Here is a 22,507-nt window from a genome sequence, read left to right as displayed (position 1 = left end):
TCATGCAACAAAACCTATGCCAATTGATTTTTTTTCTTTCTAAATTCATCTGTTTTGATCCACTAGTTTTTCAAAAACTATCAGTACTATAAAAGGTACTTTAAAAAGTAGTCTAAATTTTTTTTAATATTCAAAAAATATCCCAAAATATATTTTAAAAAATCTACTACTCTTAAATATTTCAAAATATTTTCTAAAAAAATCCCAAAATATACTCTAAAAACTCTGCTACAGTAAAATTTTTCAAAAACACCCCCCAAAGACAGCTAATCCAAACGGACCCAAAACTAAATTTCATGAGATTTGAAAGTAAATTTACTTTCTGACGTTCAATTTGGACATAACAAACTTTGCTAGTCAAATGTCTCAAAAATATTGGTTGGTTTTTGTCTTTAAGAAAATTAATATTTTTAGACTCTGGGGGAAAGAAAGATCTATGAGAATCTCAAGTAAGTTCCGGTCAGATCCATATTTTAAATGGATATTATTGGATTTATTTTCGATTAGGCCTAGTCCCATATTTTACATACCTATCCTGCCCAAATTAAATTTGAGTATGGGAGCGCATTAGGTCTTGGGACTTTTTGCCATGAGTTTAAAGCAGATGTTGGGAGGTACTTGAACAAAATAAACATATTGAAGTCGATTCTTGGAGCTTTAATGTGAGACAAAAGAATTGTTCAAGCAACAAGCAAGGTTAATATTCGTACCAAAAGCTATTGACACAAGAACTTGGCTAATCTACTGTTTGCCTAGAATTACGCATGGCCAGTGGTCGCCCAACGATTCAAAACATATTCTTTGCGTTTTTGAGCTAGCCCCGATTTTTCTGTTTCTCTCCGTCAAACTGTAAAACTCTCCGTCACTATTGGCTCCCTTAGCCGAATACTTGAGGCAGGGAATATGCTGTCATAGACGCAGCAGCCCCTTGAAGTTAGTAGTAATTCTTATTTTTGGAGCAGCAGCGCGCTCGCCATGAGGTGCTGCAAGCTGTGCACCAAAAGGCCACGTCATTTTATCTTCATTCTTGGTTAGGCATTTGGCGGTGAGTTCCAGCATGTCTTCTTGAAGCTCTGACCAATTCCTTGATCTCGGGGTCTTACTTCTTAGGGGTCGAGGCTGGGAAAGTTGTGTGGTGCAGGAGATTGGAAGAGTTCAAACTCCTAGTTTGCATTGCTTGCTTGCTCTCTCAAAAGATGTTACAATATGAGAGGCCATGAAGGGTTGAGATTCTCTGTAATTAGCAGAGTAATGGCACCATACAGTCGATAGAATAGGATGCCTTACAAATTTGGAAGGATAAGATCTACGGAGGCGGCAATCGTAAACAACCTTGAAGGAATAGCGGCTCCTTATAGTTATAGGTTTTGGTTTCCAGGTAACAGGAACAATTCCGACCAAAACACACCTACGACTATTACACACGGTGCGCACGTGATGAAATGGGATTTATTTATCAAAATTGTTATGTCCTCTTACCCTATTTTGGAATTTTGAAGAGGTAAACTTTAAACATTAAGCGCAAGTAGTAGCCGCAGAACGGCTAGAATCGGTGTTGGCTTTGCCGGGAATAAAAACACGCTGCCCACTTTGTAAACCAAATTTCTTCCATAATAACAACCAAACCTCTCACCTATGGATTTACTCACTAGACAAACATCCTTCCTCCTATAAAAGCCTAAAGCTCCACTATGCAAAGGTTCCCGCGTTTTACATTTGCTATGTCTATATAATACACCTAGGCATGATTACCCATCCAAACTAGTCTCTAACGCGGGCCAATCTCATAGACAAGTAAAATCCCTAAAAATTCGCGTAGCGCCATGCCACCATTAGTATTTAGTAGTATCATAATAATTTATATATACTTTTAGGCAGACTATTTCTGGCTGTCCAGCACGGGCACAAAAGCTTCACTCGTCTTCTTAAACCCATCATCTGCTGACTTGTCATGTCTGCGAGGACTAACCAACTTCTTTTCCACATCTTCGAACTTGGCAGTCGCCAAAGGTACAGTTCCAACAGTCCTCGCAGAACTTGGCTCATCTATCGTCAACGTAGATACTTCATCACTTGAAGCATACCAGTTGTTGCCACAAGCATTGCACTCCAGCTGAAAATTTCACCAAGACCGGATGGGGGGAAAATACGAAGTCAATGGAAACTCCACACCGCCCAGAAAAGGGAAAACCAAAAAAAAAAAAAAAAGTGGGGTACGATGTATAAGTTGACAGCAGGCTCATCCTCAAAACTGACTCCTTTCTACATAACCTAGGGATGAAGCGCAGTATCGAAAAACTTACTCTCATTGCTGCAAGAAACTATACACTTTTCAATTTCTCAGTATGTTGTGGAAAATGAACGCCTCTAACTCTAAGCATCAAGATCAAGTAACACAAACATCAGCCAACCATACTCTTTAAGATCAGCCCCCCAAAAAAAAAAAATATTTTCCCATTCACCAAAAGAGAGAAGAGGCAAAAAGAAAAAGGGAAAAAGATAAAACCAACAACAACAAAAAAAAAAACCCCAGAAGAATTATGGGAAATTGGGATTGAAAAAAAAAAAAAAGAAATAGATATTAGCACATTGGTACAACTTAACAAGTGGACATCCAGGAGTGAGCAAGCTAAAGAGAGTGAAAGATAAAGTATATCTTGCATCTGGATTAAGTAAAAATAACATGAACTATGGCAGATAATATGCTTGCATTCATACAAGGCGAGGTAATCGAGAAACAAGTTCAATGCGTATGAGTGCAAACCTGATAACGATCTCCATGGCCAGTCTGAATTATATCTATAAGAACCACTTTCTTCTCCTTGCACCTTTTGCAGCGAGCATCTGTCATCTGTTTCATAAGCCAAATCACAGCGTTAACAACATTTGTACATCCTTTAGCCTAAAAAAGGAGAAAGTAATATCCTCACCGGAAATATTGCACAAACGTTTTTAAAAAGATAATAACAATTCTAACACAATGGAGCCATGAAAACCTACTACTGTGTTGTCAGGTCAATCTCATGGGTATGATATACAACTATAGCCAGAACTAATTCCCATATGGTCCATTTCAATCTCCATGGCTCCAGCCAAATAATAATAATAAACTCCATCGTTCCAAGGTAGATGGCTGAAATTTTTACAGGCATATAGACAAAATTCCAGATGATATTCCACGAAATAAGAGAAAATTGCTGGCTCTATGTGACTGAAAACAAGTTTTCAAAAAGTATCTCTACACAATGCAAGTTTTTATTAGTTATCCTTCCAAAATTAAAGACTTAATCTCCAGAAAATCCATGAATCGAGATGATTACCTGCCTGTGTTCTGACTCCTCAGGCTTCCTACTCGCTATCTCCTCTGCTGTCAAACCCTCCTGAAGCATAAAAGAAAAGGCTAACAAGGTAAAAATATTGCTGATAGCAATTATCTAGTATTACAAAATCAGGAGTAAAAAGCCATGTTAGGAAAACTAGACCAGCTGTACGTAATGTCATGGATACAACTGGACCATGCACCATTTATGCATTGTATTATACGAATAAAAAATGATGCATATTCGTGTACAAGAATATAGAATGAATCTAAGTGTAATACGAAGATTGCCGACACAGGAATCACTGAAGAGAACAATTTATTCATCCAATAGAATGAACAATTAAAGGAGAATCATCCGGAAATTATAGATCATGAAAAAAAGTAACAGCTATACCTTTAACTCATTAGGTGTCATGCTCAATATTTGTGAAGGCTCCAACTCTCCCTTCAGAAGTCGTCCTGCTAAAACTGCATTGTTCTGCAAATGGTTCAGAATTGAAGAAAAAGCCCCCAAGAGAATCAGAAGATGGGAAGAATGATAGCTTCAGGAATCAAAAGACCACAAAGAATGGTTTCCTCATCTTTTATTTAGAAAAGGAAAGACATCATCATCACAACACTGAAACATGAAGCTTCAGGATATTAAGTTCACCCACAATCCAATTTTCATCCCATCTCACGAAAACAGACCTTAAAGAATAAAATAAATCATCAAACACATAACAGATACAGATACTGTTCACCTTAAGATTGAAAGCCAATTGCCGCATCTTTTGGTTATACTTCTGAAAGTCTGAGGATAAAGCTTCATGAGAAGCCTTTTCAAGAGCAGCTATAGCAGAAACAGCGCTGTCCGGCCAGTGAAAAGGCAAACCACTCTGAACATATAAAATTAAATTAAACAATTATATAATAGAAAAGATCATCCAGTGCCAATTTGCAGATTCTTGTAGATAAACTATAGTAGTAGTGAAGAACCATCACGATATGAGGTGTCAAATTACTCTTAGAAAAGCTGATGAAAGAGAAGCTGGCCATTACATTAAGATTCTTGACCTCATTTCCATTTGCAGGAGCTGGTAGCCCCTTTCCATCACCCGGACCCCCATCAGCGGTAGTGCATATAAACTGAATCGATTGAAGCAGCCTTTCCAACCACTTGTCCCGCTGTGTTTCACCAGTCAGGGCCTTTAAGCTTGAAAGAATGGTGTAATATTCTGATGCATTACTAGCACAACTTCCTGGAGTCTCAGCTTTAAAAGATTGCCCAGATCTTGTAGATGCTTCATCCTCTCGGGAAACATCCAACTGAGTCATGCTCTTCTTCCTCAACAGTCTCTTGTTTCTCAACTGATGTTCCTGATCAGTAGCTGCCTCCTCTGGCTCGATGTCAGGAAGATCTCCCAAGCGTGACATTGTCTTCTGAACAAGGAGATCAATCTCTTCCTGTTTGTTGTCTTCATAATCTTTATCTGTAAGCTTGAAAAGCCTTCTTTGTTCAGTGTCGTATACCCTTTGCACTATGAAACCTGGATGTTGCTTCCGTGGGGGAATCTGCTTGTTCAAAGGTATAAAATGCACCACACACTTGTGCATGACAGATTCTGCTGGGACCTCATCCCGGTGAAAACTATAAAACAGCTCTCGCGTATCAGTGGATTGCCAATTACCACCACTTTTCTTTTCTGCCTCTTCAGGACGATAAAACCATTGCCCAGTGACCATCAAGCTGCCATTTCTTGTCTGAGAAATGTCCTGAAAACAGAAGCAAATTTGCCACAACTGGAAAAATACCAATTCTACACAACTGGAAACATTCTCTGCAAATTTGCCAAGCTACTGATGCCGAAAAACCAGTATCAACATACTCCAGTATAATACAATCATTTGCACAAAAACCAACTAACAACAACGCATTAGGCCTTTCACCTATAAAGTGTGTATGCCACTAAGGGACCAGGTAAATGCTCTAGACAACCACTATAGATAATCTTTAGGGAAAAAGAAAAAACTGAAAACAGCATTGAATATAGCAAAACCATTTCAACAATCAGCCTTTGACAACCGTTATTGAAGCAATGTGGAGGACAGAAAACTCAGGAAGTCGTAAGGTACATTAAGGAGTCTATTCAACAATTCTATAGTTTCAAAGCCCAATAGACCAACACAAAGATGCACCACCAAAGAAGCCTATGAGACAGCTCATTAGCTAAACAAAAAAGTCCACTGGAATATAAACCACACTGGGAAATAGAAAGAATGGCAAGAGGATGAGCAAAACCATGAAAAATACTTGTTATATATGTCTCTTTCATTCTTCTTCATAATTTCTTCACATTACTGTACACTTGCAGTTTAAAATAGAAATATCCTAAAAAATATAGAATGGGTATATAATCTTCAGTCTTCATGTTCAGCTTGTGCAACAGGATTTATGACAATTCACACATACCTTGATAATGGCCACATAAGGCTTCTGATTTGCTTCCTCAGGCACTAAGAGCACAGGATCCTCCTATTGCAAAATCAAAGATAGAAAACTAAAGCAAGTTAGACATGGAAATATATCTACAGAAACTATTTTACTAGTAATTGCTTCTAAAAGGGGCAGATATATTGACCATCATGTAATGAAACACAGAATTCCTGATCAAGATCTCAAACATTCTTCATATGACTGCTTTTTATAAAATTTTATTTTACTGTAATTGATTGCTTGCATCTCAACACAGGAATATGTTTGGATACAAAACATAAATAGATCAGATGTGATACATGTTAATAATTTCTTGCAATATACATTTTTGTCCACTTCGCTTCTCTCTCTTCTTCTTCACTATCAGGAAGAGCATAGCAAAAAATCTTCATACATATTCGGATATTTTCCTAAAAGCTGTAAAATTTTAATGAATCTTTTAGACTTCAGCTTATTGACAAAGTATTCATCAAATAAGCTTTTTACATCAAAAACAGAGCCTCATCTGAAATTCTTCAGCTTTTTAAAGCTTTTTTGAAGAAAGTATTCATCAAATAAGCTTTTTAACGGTTGAAAGCATGCTTTTGGTTTAAAAGTTCCAAAGAAGCCAAAAGTGTTTCTGCAACCACCTGAGGGGCTGTATTTCCAGTCCAGCTTCTTCAGCTTACATTAAGCGCATAGCAAAAGCCATGTGCATTTAAGATAAACTCAAAATAACTTTTAGCTCAGTAGGAGCCAGAAACCTGGTACATGCCCAAAGTCTACTAAAATAAGTAGGCTTGACTAAAAGATGCTTTTAGCATTTTAAGATGTATAAACTTTCATATGGATAATATATCCAATTGTTTTGCCTCCCACACCAAATCAGTATAGAATTCACAACTTTATCAAGAAAAAGGAGTTCTAGGAAGGTAAATATTATTGTGGTCATCAATCATGTGTGGTAAAGTAAAAGCAACAACAGAAGCATCAAACAAGTTCCAAATGATTTCACAGCCACCAAATGGGCACATGCAAACAGCAGTACATACAACAAGATGCTCATGTGATGCTCAAATGACCACTTAGAAAAAGGCTGCCATAATTGACATTCGTTGCACCATGCCAGCTAAGGATCATTTGCACTATAAAAGATTTACTTTCAATTAAAATGGTAGAAACAGAAAGCCTAGAATTTCATGCCCCATACATAGTCTTCCTTGTCTCCTCTCATGGTCAGCTTTTTCCTATCAAAAGATCCTCCTAATACTACATTTGCAGGTTCCCCTTTGTCCAATACACACAGGACTCTGAGTCCCTGATTCAAAGCTCCAAAGATACATATAACAGCTTGACCCGGAAAATTTTCATTGGGCGGATGAATTGGGCATAAAGGACTTTAAAACCACCCTACATGAGTTTCAGCTATATAGCAACAGATTTCAAATAATTCCTCCTGATGTTATTTGAAATCTAGAGTAAGAGAATTCTCACATCATTTGTAGGGAACCAAAAAAAGGAACATAAGATAGACTCTTTCTCCCTCTCTAACCCTTCACATGTACCACGAACCGTGGCAGGAACCTTACTTTGTATTTTTCGTGCTTATTAGTTTCATTTAACATGGCTTGTATGAACTCTATTTCTTGTTCTGCACAAAAGAACCCTTTTTTAGCCTCAACTTCTAATTAATGGGTCGAAGCTTACAATTACAACTAATTTCTAAAAGTATTCAACAAAGTTGCATACAATTCAGCAATGATATTTGTTTGAAATGCTTACTTATGAGCATATGTATTACCCAAGAAATGAATCCAATTAACGAGAATTTCGAATTAATATTTACCAAATCATATCGCATTCCATCATATTCGAAGGCCTCATAGTGATTCCTCCTCCCTCTTCCTTTTCCCGAAGCCCTAATTACATCGCCAATAGGCTTGGCGTCCTCCTGAGGAGCCTCCTCCTCATCACCGCTAGGCTCAGCCGCAGTTGCTTCTTCTTCTTTGATCACTTTCTTTTGCTTCTTCCTATCTCTGACACTGTCTTCCTTCACTTGCTTTTCTTCATCTTCTGCTTCGTCGACGAGCTTCATTTTCTTCCGCTTCCTTTGGTTCGTTTTCTCGTCGTCACCGTTCGCTGAGCTCCGCCGCGGCGGCGGAGGTGGTGGCGGTGGCCCGTCGTCCTCGTCATCGCTCGGCGGCATCTGAGTGAACCTCCGATTACCCATTGCGATTACTGTGTGTGATTAATGTGTGTGCCAGTGTGTGAGAGAGAGTGTTCGCACCAGAGAGGGCAAATGTCATGAGCTAGTAAGCTAGCTAGGCGGTTTCTTCCGGGTCCGAAAATTTTAAGGCGCCAAGTGTTGGGTTGGGATTTTATAGAAGCCCTGGAACAAGATTTTATCCGGTAATTGCCCTATATAATTTTCTTTTTCCTTAAAAAAAAAAAAAATGTTCTCCATAGTTGTAGTGGCTTGATTGGGGAATTCTTTAACAATCCATGTATCAATTGACTTTTTGACATTGGTATCAATGTCATATTTAAGATTGACATTGGTATCAATTGACTTTTTGAATCCAACCCTAGTAAACTCAAACTCGCATTATAAATAAATTATATGAATTTATGGGTTTAGACTTTAAATTTATATTAAAAGTTTAAAACTCAAGTCATACTATTATATGAGATTTGGATTCGGTATTTTTTTTCGGGCCGAACTGACTGAATTTAAGTTGATCTAATCCTGTTACCAAATAATAATTTGAATAGCGGAAGAAAATTTCGATATATGTAAAATTTGACACTCAACTCTCTCTCTCTTCTATATTTTACACTTTATTTTTTGAAGGACTATAATTTACACTTAATGGATCAATTGGATCCGTATTTGTGGAAATGGTTGTTCTCAGGTCCACTATTGGAGAATTTGAATTGAGAGAAAGGTGGAAGGGTGTTTCTTTCATCGAATTTGTAACTTGCCTGGTACATCTTCTTAGTTGTTGGAGAGATCATTAGAGTACATCACTTAGGTCCTTTGCAAGTAGGATGAAGTAACTAAATCCATTTTTGTCAAGTTTTGTGCTCATGGCATGTATCTTAATATGAGAAAAAGATAGAAGAAAGAGAATTTATAATCAAATGACAAAAAGGACAATAGTGCATGTTTCCAACCATGAATTTTTAATTCAGATGCTTTCTATCGGTCACATCCAGACATTGGATGTCTTTTACTACTCTCATCTCCATACCAATTTACATTTTTATATACGAAATGGGATTGCTAAGTTAGTGAAGTTACGGCTACTATCCTGGTCACCACGCTCAACAATGTCTTTTAAACTAGTCCAAGATTTTCTCTTCCTCTTGCTTGATGGTATGGAAGCTTTCTTTGCATCAACAGGAACAGAACTGCTTTCTGATTCAACAATTTTCTTGGATCCTGATCTAGTCCTTTTCCTCTTTCTTGTATCCAACAAAGTCTCAACTTTAGCCGAGGGAGTTGTAGAACTGTCATTCACAGGATCCTTGTTAATTATTTCTAGTGAAGCAATTCCATCCACCTTGGACATGGGATCATTTTTGCTTGCTGTAATGACCTTTGCTTTGGCAAACTTTGGATGACTTGATTTAGTAGGATCTGATTTTGAAGAGACTTTGGGCTTCGATGGACACAACTCTTTCATGTAGCCCTTTGGGGTTCCTCTCTTCAAGTTTCTATGTGAACAAAAGTGGCAGCTGTAAACCACACTGTTTTCAATCGGAAGACTACGTTTCTTGCGCCTTCGCTTTGGATTTGGTTTTATCTTCTCAATCCGAACCGTACAATTATAGCCAGGTTGAAGAATAGATTCACACCTGTAGAAAAATTACAATGGTAATCAAAACATTAGACACGCTGATGAATGTTTGTATTATAATCCACCACCATGGTGGTAACAACATTAAGCTTGTACTGCAGTATCTCCTTTGCTTCTATACAATCAAGAAAAATGGTGTTGCAAGAATCAATCTTTACTAGCAAAGAGCCAGAAGGAGAAGGAACCATCCAGGCAGTGAAAACATGTAGAAATATGGGTGAGTATCGTTGCATCAGCCATCTGCATAAAGGGTTATATTAGGACTTCATTCCACATCCATGCTTCCTCCTTTCGCTTTCTTGCTCTAGATGAGGGCAACCAGATAATAACTTGGGCCAATGAGTGTTGTACTTAGACCTATATGTCAGTTTTAGGAATGATATTACTTCCAAAACAATTCGTTGCTGTAGAAATACCAGTTAATCTTCGAGTCATGAAATTCACTAGCTACTCCTAGATAGAAGCACAAACAAAATATGTTAATCCGAAACATCAAGCATGTTTGAGGGGATTGGTTTAATGGAAGTATTTTCCCAAAATACGGTAAGACGGCCTTATATAAGCTACTAGAGCAAATTATACGAGAGCGTTGTGTGTAAAAACTTGATTGTCCAAAACAATTTACTCCATTACAGAGAAGAGGTCATAATATGACAGACATACACGTAATTTAACTGTGCCGCATTACAAACCAAAGCCTTTAAGCCTCTAAAATTCATAGGAACTAACCATGGAAGTACTAAATCAAACTCAAAAACGTTACTACTGAAATAGAACACAACAACTCTAATAAAACCACATAGGACTTGTATCGAACATGTAGAATACACCACAAGTAGAAAGAACAAAAACGATAGGAAAGAAGGGAAGAATTTAGGGGACCTCTGGCAGGAGAACAATGAAGGGTCAGGAGGAACACCCAAGGCTTCAGCAGTGGCAGCCAAGCGGTGGCCAAAAAAAGCACCTAGTGAAGATACGGAAGCTTCGGCAGTAGCCCAGATAGCGAGGTTTTTAAGGTGGTCCAATTTCAACATGGACTTGGGATTTACGCTGCTCTGTTTCCTTCCGCTAGATTCTTCTCTCATTGTTCCTGAAGGAGCCTGCTGCAAGTGTGGCTGTGAAGATATTGCTGCTGCTGCTGTGGATGAATTCTTCTTCTTACCCATCGCTACTCAAATTTGGAAACTCAATAAAAGTATCAAAATATGTTTTAAACACTCAATGAGGAATCGTAGCCACAATATCAAGAACAGTAACAGTAAGATTCAAACTAGTAAATAGTCTGATACTACCTGAAACAAAAAAGAAAAAGAATCAGATAATTACCCAAATCAACTTAGCTAGTTGGTGGGGTTTTGATTGTTTGGACCAAAGAAGTAGAATAGAAAGCAGTGCCAGAGAGTGGCAGCAGCAGGGAAGAAGAGGGAAGAATGATTGAGGGACGGAAAAAAAGAGAGACTCAAGCAGAGGCCGCATGAGTCTGATGACTTATTGTCTGGGCTGGGTTCAAGACAGTTTAGCCCAGGTCATGGTATCGGTCCAAATTACGCCTACTGCAACTAGTTTTCTTTCTGAATGAACAGATTTCGACACAAAATAGTGCGGGATAATTTCATAAACCCCCCTGAGGTTTCTGTTAATTACTACCACCACCTTTAAAGTTTGAACAATTACACTTATCCGCGCGTCAGATGTTGGCTTCAGCCTCCCTGCGGTGACTGCAATTGTTTAAAAAACTCAAGGAGGTACCTGAAATTATGCCGCACAACAATGAAGATATTGGCTTCAGCCTCCTCGCTCCCAAACTTTAACTAACACAAGACAAAATTTTTATGCTCCAACAAAAACTTTTCATGTTAGCATAGAATTAGAGTGAATTTTATGGTAAATTTTGAGTGGAATATTTAACATCTGCAGTATCCTTCCGATCCAAAATTATGTTGTGCATAGTCAATCCTGTCATGCTTTTGCTACTCTCCTTTCCGTAAAGAATTAAGAATCAAGAATGAGAAGAACAATTTAAACTTGTGATTTCCAACTCTCATATTGAAACAAACTGAAAATTGTACAGTAACTTAGACTGGCCAGTCACCTCTAAAACCCTCTTCGTCTCATTTACACTTCATAGATACTTGTGATAGCTATATATCAATCAAGCCAGGAATCAGTGTGGTGAACAGCTCTAGCAAAAACCAAAATGTCATCAGGGTCTTTTGCGCGTTCCTTCTCGTCATTATTATCGCCCTGAGCCTTTCCATCATCTTTGCTGATGACAGCTTCTTGAAGTACCTCCCTAGCCTTGGCTATTGGATCAACACTTCCCTTCTGTTCCGTTTGCTCCTTCTCCACTTGCTCGTTTCTGTCCTTCGTTGACTCCATTTTTGCCTCTCTTTCTCTCAATTTGCCTCTACCTGTAAAGCGTTAACGTGTCTAAAATCTTGTCATATATATATATATATATATATATATATGTGATTAGAGATGTGCACGTGTTGGGATACTCAGATTTGCGACTGAGACTCATCCACATGCACAGCAATTCATGTTACACGTAGCTCTTTAGCGTGTTATCTTACTGGTTTTTATTTCTGATCATTTGTTTGCAACTTTGCCATGGCTCGATGGCAAGCCCCCCAAGAGCTTGAAAATCAGAGTTGAATGCCTTAAAATCTGTTTAATTTTTAGTTCTACCCCGTAATAAATTCAAACTTGGTCTTTCCTCCCCCAAAATTTTAGATGATATGATCTCTCACAGTGTTAAGTCTTGACCTCCCAAATCTCAGGCCTTATGTACAATTTGAGAGTCAAACAAGAAGATTCTTTGATAAATCTTCTTAGCAGTCGAGATAGGATAATTAAAATCACTGGAGCTGGTTCAGTGATTCAGCGGTGGTCAGAAAAGAATTTTTAGAGTTTTTTTCGCTACTAAATCTAGGGTTTGAATATTAATTCTAGTAATCGAGAGATAAAAAGAGTGTGAAAAGAGGAAAAAAATGGAGAAATAAGGTAGTTAACACTCATCTTGATTCACGTGGTGCACTTTCATTGGACTTGATTGAAAGATTAGGATTAATACCTAAAATTTAATTTAAATGGTGGGTACACTAATAAAATGACCATCAGATTTCAAATTCGACTGGTATTAAGTTCTCTTTGATTTTTTTTTTTTAAAATTTATCTACCTCATTATAGAGCTTGGAATCTCAAGTCCAATAAAAAGAAAAGATCAGGATTATGCCAAGGACAAGCTACGCTGGAACGAGTTGTTTCTTTCCCCTTTTTTTTTTTCTTGAATGAATCTTGAAGGAATCTTTTCTGGTATTTTCACTAATAAGAAAAGGTATCTGTTACAGCATTTGGATTGTGCGTTCAAGAAAAAATGGCAATATGGATAGCGCTTACGCAACCTTTTCATAAAAGGATCAAACAGGTGAGAAAATCAGTGCCTTTCGGGGGCCAAAAATAGCATGCCAAGCTGAAATTCTACATTCTTCCTTACCTGGCCGCAATATGAGGAAAATTCATCCAAGGGATGATTGATGGCTGAAAAAGACGGCAAGTCATTGAAGAATGAGGAATGAGATCAGCAAAAGTAATCCCTGATACCTTTTATTATGTTTTTCTCTTGTGTTAAATCCATAAGATGAGCTTGATATTTCTTCTTGTATATCTACCATGAACAGCCGTAACTTTGATACGTTCCTTAAAATTTTGTGGCACCAAGCAGACCGGCGGTAAATTTTTGTATTTTGGGCTTTTACTGGACGAAAACCATTTTTCTGGGATTCTCTGTCGTTTTGTCGCCAGAAATCTCTTATTCAAAACACCCTCTCATTGGGGAAAAAAATTTAAAATTCTGAAACTTTAACGGTGACGTCAAGGTTGTAAATAAATGTTTGGCTGAAGTTTTAGAAGGATTTTATCCACAAATTGATTTCTTGTTGTGCTAAAAAAGTGGAATACGGCAGATGCATCGAATATCTTTCTATCATGCTTGACAAACTCGTAATGGAAGTTGAAAATATGAAAAAAAAGGTGTGATAGAGTATTATTGCGACTATAGAATATTATTTTAAATAATTATTTAAAATAATTAATATAATATTTTTTTGTGACGTGATGTATGTGAGATAAAAAGATTCATTAAAAAATGTGTTTATCAAGCGATATATTATTATTTTAGCAAAATTTGATATCCAAGCATAGCCAATGTTATGCTGCCAGATCCAGTTTTGAAATGCCTTTGTTTGAATTGTGAATTTTCGCAAAAATAAAAATAAAAATCTTTGAACATATTTTCTAATAACTTTTTTTTATATTTTATATACATTACAGTATATTTTTTGAGCAAAACCTTTTTTTTTTTTTTTTTTTTTTTTTTTGAAGGAACAAAAACTTATTGTCCAATCAAGTTCTAAGCTCTTTCTAAGTAAGCCTGTATCTATCAATAATGGGCAAGCTCTCGAAACTGAACAAAGAAAGATATCCGGCTTATTTCAGTTCATCAATTATTCAATGCCTTCTACGTTACGCTTTTGCACTCGTATCAAACCTTTTCTTTAGATTCAATCAATGAATCTCATCTACCGGTCCGGTACGCGTGCAAACAAGCTCCGTTGAGTTAAGTCGAACACTTCAGTATTCAACTTTCTTTAATTATTTTAACGAGTCTAAAATTTTGTCTAAATTTAACTTATTTATTTATGGAAATAAAGTTGAACAAATTTTTTTATCGAATTTAAAAGTCATCAATTATAAAACACTGTTAAAATTTAACTTGACTAGTCGGAGAAGTCGAACCACCAATGCCAATCGAGATCTTCTTGTTAAATTAGTATCGAGTAGTTTTTTTCGATCTTTTAATAATGTTATGCCCCCGGAGTATATGAAACGTGTCGGTAGACAAATGTGGAATGGAATGGTCTACACGATTCTGTGGTGGCTTTGTGGGCTCATCTTCTTCGCTTCATCATCATTGGATCTATCTACGTGTGAGACTTGTGCCACCAATTTCTGGCTCATCTAACCAATCATGGACCACAGCTTTTCCTCTGCATTTTTTTTTTATTTATTTTGCTTTTGGCTGCTTTGGCTGCTTTAGCATAAAATTCAAGATTTCTTTGTGTTAATTTCGTGCGGTATTTTGAAGGCGTACGCATCTTTATTCTGACCGCTTTTTTGTTTTAACCACCTGCCGGATACTTTCTTTTTTTTTTTTCGGAATCGAAATGAAACATACGCGCCCAAATAATATCACACACGCAGCAGGCATCAGCAAATCGACTTGCCGGATACTAATTTCCATTATTTTGGCATATTTTTATCGTGTGATGAATTCCGATTTCAACATAATAATTTCTGAGAGAAATTGCCGTGCAAGTGTGCTCAAGGGACCCATTTGTTTGGAGGATCTCGATGGTCAGACATGAAAATGAAAAAATGTTCCTTGAAAAGGACTCAATCTGTATAATACATTCCAGCACCTTAATTAGATTAATCCCTTCTTGTAGCTGATGATTGGGATGTAGCAACGCAATTAGGCTACTTTAATTGGAGGCACCATTTTGTTCCAAGACCTCTATTTCACTTGGATTGCTAAGTTTCTGATTTTGGTGGATAATGTCCATTGCCTTGGTTAATGAAATTTCTTTTTCTTAAGTCTGTTGTATCTATTGATTGCAGATCTACATGTACATGTCATTCGTCCAGATTTATTAGATGAAATGATCTCTTTTATTAGATGAAATCTCAGGATACAATTTTATGCACAAGAAGGTAGTATTTTTCTCGTAGATATTAAAGATGCACGTCACACGAGTTAATGATACCATAACACTGGTCTTAACAAATTAGATAGGACACAAATTGAATGCCTTTCTCTTTTTACCCTAAGATACAGTTTGGATTGATTAGTTATATCTTTTCCTTGAATAAAGCTGACCTGTCTCTTTCGGGAACAAAATGAATCAATTACCTACAAAATAAAGAAAAAAGAAATTTCCTGAAGGATTCATACATTGCCCGCGTGTACTTCTGGACACAATTAGCCTCCGCCGGCCACCACCATACGGTTTCCAAGCCCAAATTCGACTCCTGAAACAAGTACCCGCTCCCCCCCATCTTTGCCTATAAACCACACACACATAAATAATTCACCTCTTCCAAATAAATCAAAATCCAATCTTTCTCTTCAATCCAGGCATCCCGTTTCACTCATTCAGGTTCCTTCCTGCCTTTTTCTCCCTTTATACAAATACCACTGTACAACATATTTAAGTACTCTCTTCAAGACTCTAGATTTAAATCCAATAAAGTTCAGATTTTTATTGAATTTGGTCCAAGTTCTTACCCTTAATTTGTCTGAATTTTGTTGGGTTTTTACTGCGTATACCTATATTAATAAAAATCCTTCCTTTTTTGGTTATCACGAGCTCATGCCTTCTGGGCTTTAGTTAATTATCGAGTCGTGTTTTTTTAAGTTGTTTAATGCAATAATTGTTGATTTGGGCTAGTGGATTTTGCATGGTTTTTTGTTTGGATTATCCGATAATGGAAGTACTTTAATGGCTATTAAATAAAGTTGGGATATTTATGCTGTTTGGTTATTCTTTCTTTGCCTCTCTTTTTGGTTGGTCTTGGGGAATAATCTGTGAGTTCTCTCAAAAGAAGGTTCTTTGTAATTAAATATAGTCTGTAAGAATATATTATTGTTGTGTGAATTGGGAGCCTGTTGAGAAAAAGTAGCACTTGGGTTTCTGGAATCCAAAGCTAGAGTCGTATAGTATTAGTCTTGATATTGGTTTTTGTGTTCAAAGGAAGGATTAGTTCGATTTAAAATTGGGTTAAATAATAATACTTGAAAGCTTTACCTTTTTCTGGATACTTAAATATATTGAAATTAAGGTCAGTTTGGTTGGTTTGTGAGGGTTCTGTTGCATTTAACTGGGCAAGAACTTGAAAAAGGATTCCAATTTAGGGGGAAAGAGTGTAAAGTTTGATTTATAGGTCAGATTTGGCTGTGGTTTTCATCTTCTGTCGTTAAAAATGGTGGAATCCTTTGCTACCACATCCCTTTTGGGGAATCTTCCGCTGTATGGAGGCTATTGTTCCAAGGATGTTTCAGGCAAACGGAGGGCAATCGATATCATCAAGTTTCCTCCAATGGAATTTCGTTTTAGAAAACTTGTTTCTTCATCATCTCTGCCGAGATTAAAAGCCCATCGGCAGCTAATTAAGTGTCAGGCGATGGAATTGACTAAAGAGGCTTACAGAGAAGAGGGGCAATCTTATCAGGATTTTAGATACCAGATTGATACTGGTGTCGATAGAATGCCGGGATTATGGCCACCACCTAATAAGGCAGATAATCCTGGCCTTCAAAATCCATTGCTTCGACAAGAAAGGATGGGATGTGGATGGCTAGCTGCTATATTCGAGTGGGATGGTGTGCTCATTGAAGATAATCCGGATCTTGAGAAGCAAGCTTGGTTGGCTCTTTCCGAGGAAGAAGGAAAATCACCTCCTCCGGCTTTCATCCTTCGAAGGATCGAAGGAATGAAGAATGAGCAAGCAATATCAGAGGTTCTTTGCTGGTCAAGAGATCCGGTTCAGTTGAAAAGAATGGCTGGTCGGAAGGAGGAAATTTATCAAGCCTTGCAGGGTGGGATCTACAGTTTCCGACCTGGTTCTCAGGAATTTGTCAATATCTTGATGCATTACAAAATCCCAATTGCTTTGGTGTCCACCCGACCTAGAAAAAATTTGGAGACTGCAATTGGTGCTGTTGGGATTGAAGAGGTCTTTAATGTTGTTGTTGCAGCAGAGGATGTCTATCGGGGGAAACCAGATCCAGAGATGTTTGTGTATGCAGCACAGCTTTTACAATACATACCCGAGCGGTGTATTGTGTTTGGGAACTCGAATCAAACTGTGGAGGCTGCACATGATGCTCGGATGAAATGTGTAGCTGTTGCAAGCAAACATCCAATGTATGAGCTTGGAGCTGCTGACTTGGTTGTTAAACGCCTTGATGAGCTCTCTGTGGTTGATTTGAAAAACCTTGCAGACATCGAGTCAGCTGAGTTTGAGCCAGAGTTAGAGATGGAACTAGAGGAAGAAGATGATCCCCACCCAACCGTTGATGTTGATGATGGTTTCTGGTGACATCTTCCCATTGTACAGTATGTTGTGCTTAATCTAATTTATAAATTGTGTATAACTAGGAGATAAAAAGGAAAGCAAAATAGAAGTCAAAGGAATGGAAAATGTGGTCCACATTGGACTAGCATTGAATATCTCATGTATGTATTGATTCCACTATATTTCTGAACTCCATGATATGGATGTTTAAGATTCAATATCTTGCTTCAGTGTCTCTTTTATTATTATAATTACTGTTATTGTTGATGCTACTCTTAATACAGTTAGAAAAGTTAATAATGAAGGCATTGGATGTTTCTTGAGGACACGTCTAGCTATGGAAATGGACTTATTGTTGGAGGGTTGTGTTATCTTTACGCATCATATTCTGCTTGTCTGATGAATGTGCCTAGCTGCTGCTTAATGCGTAATCTCTTTGGCATCACTTTGGTTCTTAGTTCCTATTTTTTCCATCTAGCAAGTTGCATTTGTGAGTTGTCTACAAATTTCGAGTGCTATGTCTTTGCCAACAACCTTGTGGATCATTAAAATCCGCAAAGCCTGCAGTTTCGAGAAGGTATGCGGCGCCTGTTGAAGCACTTTCTAGTTAGCCGCTTTTGTAGATTGCTTGTTGCTTTGACATTACGATGCCTGTCCTCCATTTCTCGTACTGTCGTGAGACACCAGAAAGTTTCTTCATTCATACAAGATTGGGATACTTGGGTTGCGAGACATGTTGATTTCAAGCCTGCCATTAAACTCTTATGAATATCGTAGAGTTCTGTTATGGACTTTTTTCATTTCATCTGTGTCATTGTGTTCTACCTTCGAACTATGGTCGGAACAGAATACCTCGTGATCTAAATTTGTAACGCATGAGATTGTACTATGACGCGATGATGAATGTGAAATTTCAAAATACCATAATTGGGATTGAGTGAGTGTGGTATTTTTCCAACCACGATGAGATTCCATTTACATTACATTTTTGGGACTCAAAGAACGCAAATGGACTGTTTAGTCTTTAAAATGGCCAAAATTGTGTCCTTTCAAAGCGGAAAAAAGATTATATATAGACTGGAGAAATAGAACTGTGGGGAGTGAAATGTTGGATGCTGTGTCCAAGAGCAAACTGGAGGAAGATACCTCTGGCATAACCGTTATGTGACAGAGTCCTCGGAATACAATTCTTGGGGACAAGGGGCCCGAATGGTTTGTCAGAAAATCGTATGTAACTTTATATGCATGCGGTATGATTCACTTTCGACAACGTGTAACTATAGAACGTGGAAAAAATGATTTGCAAGATGTAATTTGGACTTTACATAGTTTTTTGACCAAATCTTGACCATGAACCTTCAGGAAAGGTTGCTTCCAATTCTTACAATGTTCCTGCCCCTCCTCCAATCCTTGGAATCCATGTAACTTGAAGAATGCGTGCATAAGAGGCTGCACCTGCAGGAATTACATGATCCGTGGCAGCATCATGAACTCCAAGTGCTTAATCTGATTGGGAGCTTTATTTATGGTTTGTCCCCAGCCTCGTGAGGGAGTGGGCAGTCCACTTAGGGTGTGTTTGGATGGAGGGATTTGGGTGGTTTTGGATTTCATATCATCACCTGAATCTCTCTGCCCAAAAGTTTCTATTGTGGGGCATGGGTTGGGTTGTTGTCCCATTGGAGGAGCCCGATGACAGTCCATCATAAGGCAAGGCTTAAGCCACTCCCCAACTTGCCTACTTGGCATAAAAAGCCCAGATATGTGGGCGGAAGAGTAATTTCTCCAACGCAATTCAGGGCTCGGATTGGTTTACTTTTGGTTTTAGGTCCAGACTGATTTATCATTTGTCCAGCCCCTTTTTTTGAACACCCGAAAGAAATTCAAGGAACAATTCTATTTGCAGCTCATATTTTCGAACCATATACATGATTCTTGGGTTAATTTTTTGGGAAAAAAAAAATACCGTATTATTTTTTCAACGGGGTATATGTGATATAAAAGAGTGATTAAAAAATGTGTTAATAATACGAGTAAATAATATTTTGCTAATAATCCACTAACAAAACAAACCTGGTATATTTACAATGAAAAGAGAAAAGGTGAAGGTTTAAAAGTTGAATCATGATGTCTATCTAGCTATTGTAACATTGATTAAGCTAGTTTTTTAGAACATACAAGTATAGTAAATGTTCAAAACAATGCGTATTTGTCAAGCATTAACGGTAGAAAAAATCCAATTATTAGAAAAACAACGTTGTATTAGGAGATATATTTATATTTTTCTCTACCCTAAAGTATATATAGGTATGTATTTTCTGTAACCTGGAAAACGAAATAGGTCAATAATATTAATGTAGCAGGTACTAAGTGTGATTTCTTACAATGCCAAAACTACACTAGAAAAATAACGGTTTTCACCTTATAACCTCTCACTGAAAACATAAAAAAAATAAAAAACTAATTAGTAAGAAGAACAAAATTAAAAAAGGAGATAGTATTTTATTTGAGATATATTTTTTTTTGGAAAAAATTGCTGCAATACATTTTTGATATGATATATGTTAAAATTTAACATGTTTTCAAGTGATATAGATTGGGATTTCAATAATTAGAGATTTTGAGTTTAAATCCTCGACGCATCTTTACTTCCAAGGGCTTACAGCAACAGAAAGACTAGTAATAATGGCACTGGTTTTGTCTTCCAAGGGAAGTAACAACGCTGAATAGATAGTCAGGAAATTGTTGCGCTTGCTCATGGTTCCATTCCGCAGCGTTCATCCAATATGCTTTCTCAGTTTCCACTTCCACAGTCTCTTGGATTGGATTCCATAACTCGTCTCTGTCACCCACGCACACAAAGACGTAGGCATTTTTGACTGCATTGCTTTACTGGAACGTTGTACCAAGGTGGATGAATTGGATGCCAAGCTTTCTCAACACCCAACTTGATAGGCAGGGATATTAATTAGGTAATGGGGAGATCCACTTTAAGGTTGGTGCATTAGTTATGCAATTATAAGATTCTTGATTTCATTCTCAAAGTATCTCTTTTCCCTCCCTTTTCCTTCTTAGTAGTATAAAATTTGGAGTAAATGTGCAAACGACTCGAATCGAATCGAGTTTTGGTCTAATCGAGTCGAGACTCAACATAATTTAACAAAGGTCGAATTCGAATTCGAACTCGACGAGTTCAAAATGTCAAACTCGAGTTTGGGTTTAAAAAAAATTAATAATAACATATTAAAAATATATATGTAATTTTACTATTAAAATAATATATATATATATATATATATATATATAATCGATATCGAGTTAACGAATTTAGTATTTTTCAACTCGAGTTCGACTTGATCAGCTCAAACTCGATGTTAACCAATTTTGGACTCGAGTTACTTGCGATCGGTTCGATTTGTTTGCAACCCTACTAGTTTGGAGTTTCCCCACTCTTGAGACCCAAAAGAAAGAAAAAAAAATAAAATTCCTGAAAGTGAACGAGCATATGTTTCTTGACAAAAGGTGCTGCCAATGCCAATAACCATGAATTATTTCTTGTATTGGAGCAGAATTTCCCGATGCCTTTCCATTATCCTGGGGCCCTCCTGCAATTCAAGTGGATTAATCCCTCATATTACCCACACGTCAATGAACAATTCGTTAACTTCTCTTCGCCTATATGTCACTACATCAAAACCATTATTGTCTTTGTCACAAACATTTTATCCTGAAAGCTTGATTAATTTGATATAGTACTAATGACTGATACCATGAAATATTATAATAGTAAAAGCTAGAGCTACTCACGAATCGGCTTGCGAGCGGCTCGAATATGAGTTCGACTTGAACTCGATCAATATCGAACTCGAGTCGAGTTCGAACTCAAAAACATTAAGTTTGTTGGCTCGCGAGCCAGACGCGAGCTTGATTATATATATATATATATATATATATATATATATATATATATATATATATATATATATATATATATATATATATTATTTTAATAGTAAAATTATATATATTTATAATATTTTATTATTTGTAAAAAAATTATTATTTTATTCATTTTAAAAAATAAAATAATTATTTTTTTAAAATAATATAATTATTTTTATTTTTTATCTTTTATACTCGAGCTCGACTTGAATTTGAGTCGAGTTCGAGTTCGAACTTGACATTTTGAGCTCGTTGAGCTTCATGAAATTAATCAGAGATTCGATTTAATAAGTCTAAAACTCGACTCGATTCGTTTGCACGCCTAGTAAGAGCCATCATCCGTGTTTCTTTTCTTGGTTTTAATAAGGGGATTAATTATTTGCTTTCTAACGTGTAATGTGATGATTATAGAGACTAAGTGGCCAAGTTTATTTTGACCAAGAAAGAAAAAAATTACGTATGCAAGCATGTAAGAGCAGACAATAATGATTCCATTAAATAAATTTTCCAATTCCAAATCACCGAAGTTAGTATGTATGTGTGAGGCGGCACAAACTTTTGATGTCCCGCCACTGCCGCCGGCGGCTGTATTTTTGGGAGTCTTCAGAGGTGGGAGATGAGAGGCGAGCATGATTCACTTAGTCAAACGACTTACTCTTCCGCAGTGTTACGATGGTTATAATTCGGGGTCGCTGTTAAGATCTTTACGATGAGATGACGTGTCAACATCGAAGAAGCTATGGGGACCGGATGGAAAAATATATGGGTTGGTGCCGGAGTATTTAGTTCCCC

The 22,507-nt window shown here is 37.1% G+C and overlaps 3 protein-coding genes across 8 annotated transcripts; 1 reads left to right on the top strand and 2 right to left on the bottom strand.

Moving 5' to 3' along the window:
* Window positions 1–1,589: 1,589 nt before the first annotated feature.
* LOC140004167 (ASI1-immunoprecipitated protein 3-like) lies at window positions 1,590–8,163 on the bottom strand. 3 transcript variants are annotated; one of them, XM_072063270.1, is made up of 8 exons: window positions 7,624–8,162; window positions 5,775–5,837; window positions 4,364–5,077; window positions 4,066–4,200; window positions 3,717–3,800; window positions 3,321–3,380; window positions 2,765–2,851; window positions 1,590–2,113 (listed from the first exon to the last, which is right to left on the bottom strand). In XM_072063270.1, the coding sequence occupies exons 1-8, from the start codon at window positions 8,005–8,007 to the stop codon at window positions 1,880–1,882; spliced, it is 1,761 nt and encodes a 586-aa protein (XP_071919371.1). In that variant the 5' UTR covers window positions 8,008–8,162; the 3' UTR covers window positions 1,590–1,879. The 3 variants fall into 3 exon arrangements, 2 of the variants coding, with proteins under 2 accessions (XP_071919371.1, XP_071919372.1); XR_011820482.1 differs by having other exon boundaries at window positions 1,988–2,113; window positions 3,325–3,380; window positions 7,624–8,163; XM_072063271.1 differs by lacking the exon at window positions 1,590–2,113 and adding an exon at window positions 2,135–2,417 and having other exon boundaries at window positions 7,624–8,163.
* A 730-nt stretch (window positions 8,164–8,893) lies between these two features.
* Window positions 8,894–12,148, bottom strand: LOC140013626 (uncharacterized). 4 transcript variants are annotated; one of them, XM_072063038.1, is made up of 4 exons: window positions 11,730–12,137; window positions 11,291–11,386; window positions 10,520–10,929; window positions 8,894–9,635 (listed from the first exon to the last, which is right to left on the bottom strand). In XM_072063038.1, the coding sequence occupies exons 3-4, from the start codon at window positions 10,801–10,803 to the stop codon at window positions 9,041–9,043; spliced, it is 879 nt and encodes a 292-aa protein (XP_071919139.1). In that variant the 5' UTR covers window positions 10,804–10,929; window positions 11,291–11,386; window positions 11,730–12,137; the 3' UTR covers window positions 8,894–9,040. The 4 variants fall into 4 exon arrangements, with proteins under 4 accessions (XP_071919139.1, XP_071919140.1, XP_071919138.1 ...); XM_072063039.1 differs by having other exon boundaries at window positions 11,312–11,386; window positions 11,730–12,134; XM_072063037.1 differs by having other exon boundaries at window positions 10,520–11,448; window positions 11,730–12,148.
* Window positions 12,149–15,626: 3,478 nt separating this feature from the next.
* On the top strand, window positions 15,627–17,996 carry LOC113703954 (5-amino-6-(5-phospho-D-ribitylamino)uracil phosphatase, chloroplastic). The gene has a single exon (XM_027225500.2). The coding sequence runs from the start codon at window positions 16,682–16,684 to the stop codon at window positions 17,798–17,800; it is 1,119 nt and encodes a 372-aa protein (XP_027081301.2). The 5' UTR covers window positions 15,627–16,681; the 3' UTR covers window positions 17,801–17,996.
* Window positions 17,997–22,507: the final 4,511 nt, after the last annotated feature.

This window comes from Coffea arabica, chromosome 8c (assembly GCF_036785885.1).
Source record: "Coffea arabica cultivar ET-39 chromosome 8c, Coffea Arabica ET-39 HiFi, whole genome shotgun sequence".
NCBI classification, from domain to species: domain Eukaryota; kingdom Viridiplantae; phylum Streptophyta; class Magnoliopsida; order Gentianales; family Rubiaceae; genus Coffea; species Coffea arabica.
The sequence above is the reverse complement of the archived record's forward strand: the minus strand, read 5'-3'. Positions and strand labels throughout refer to the sequence as shown.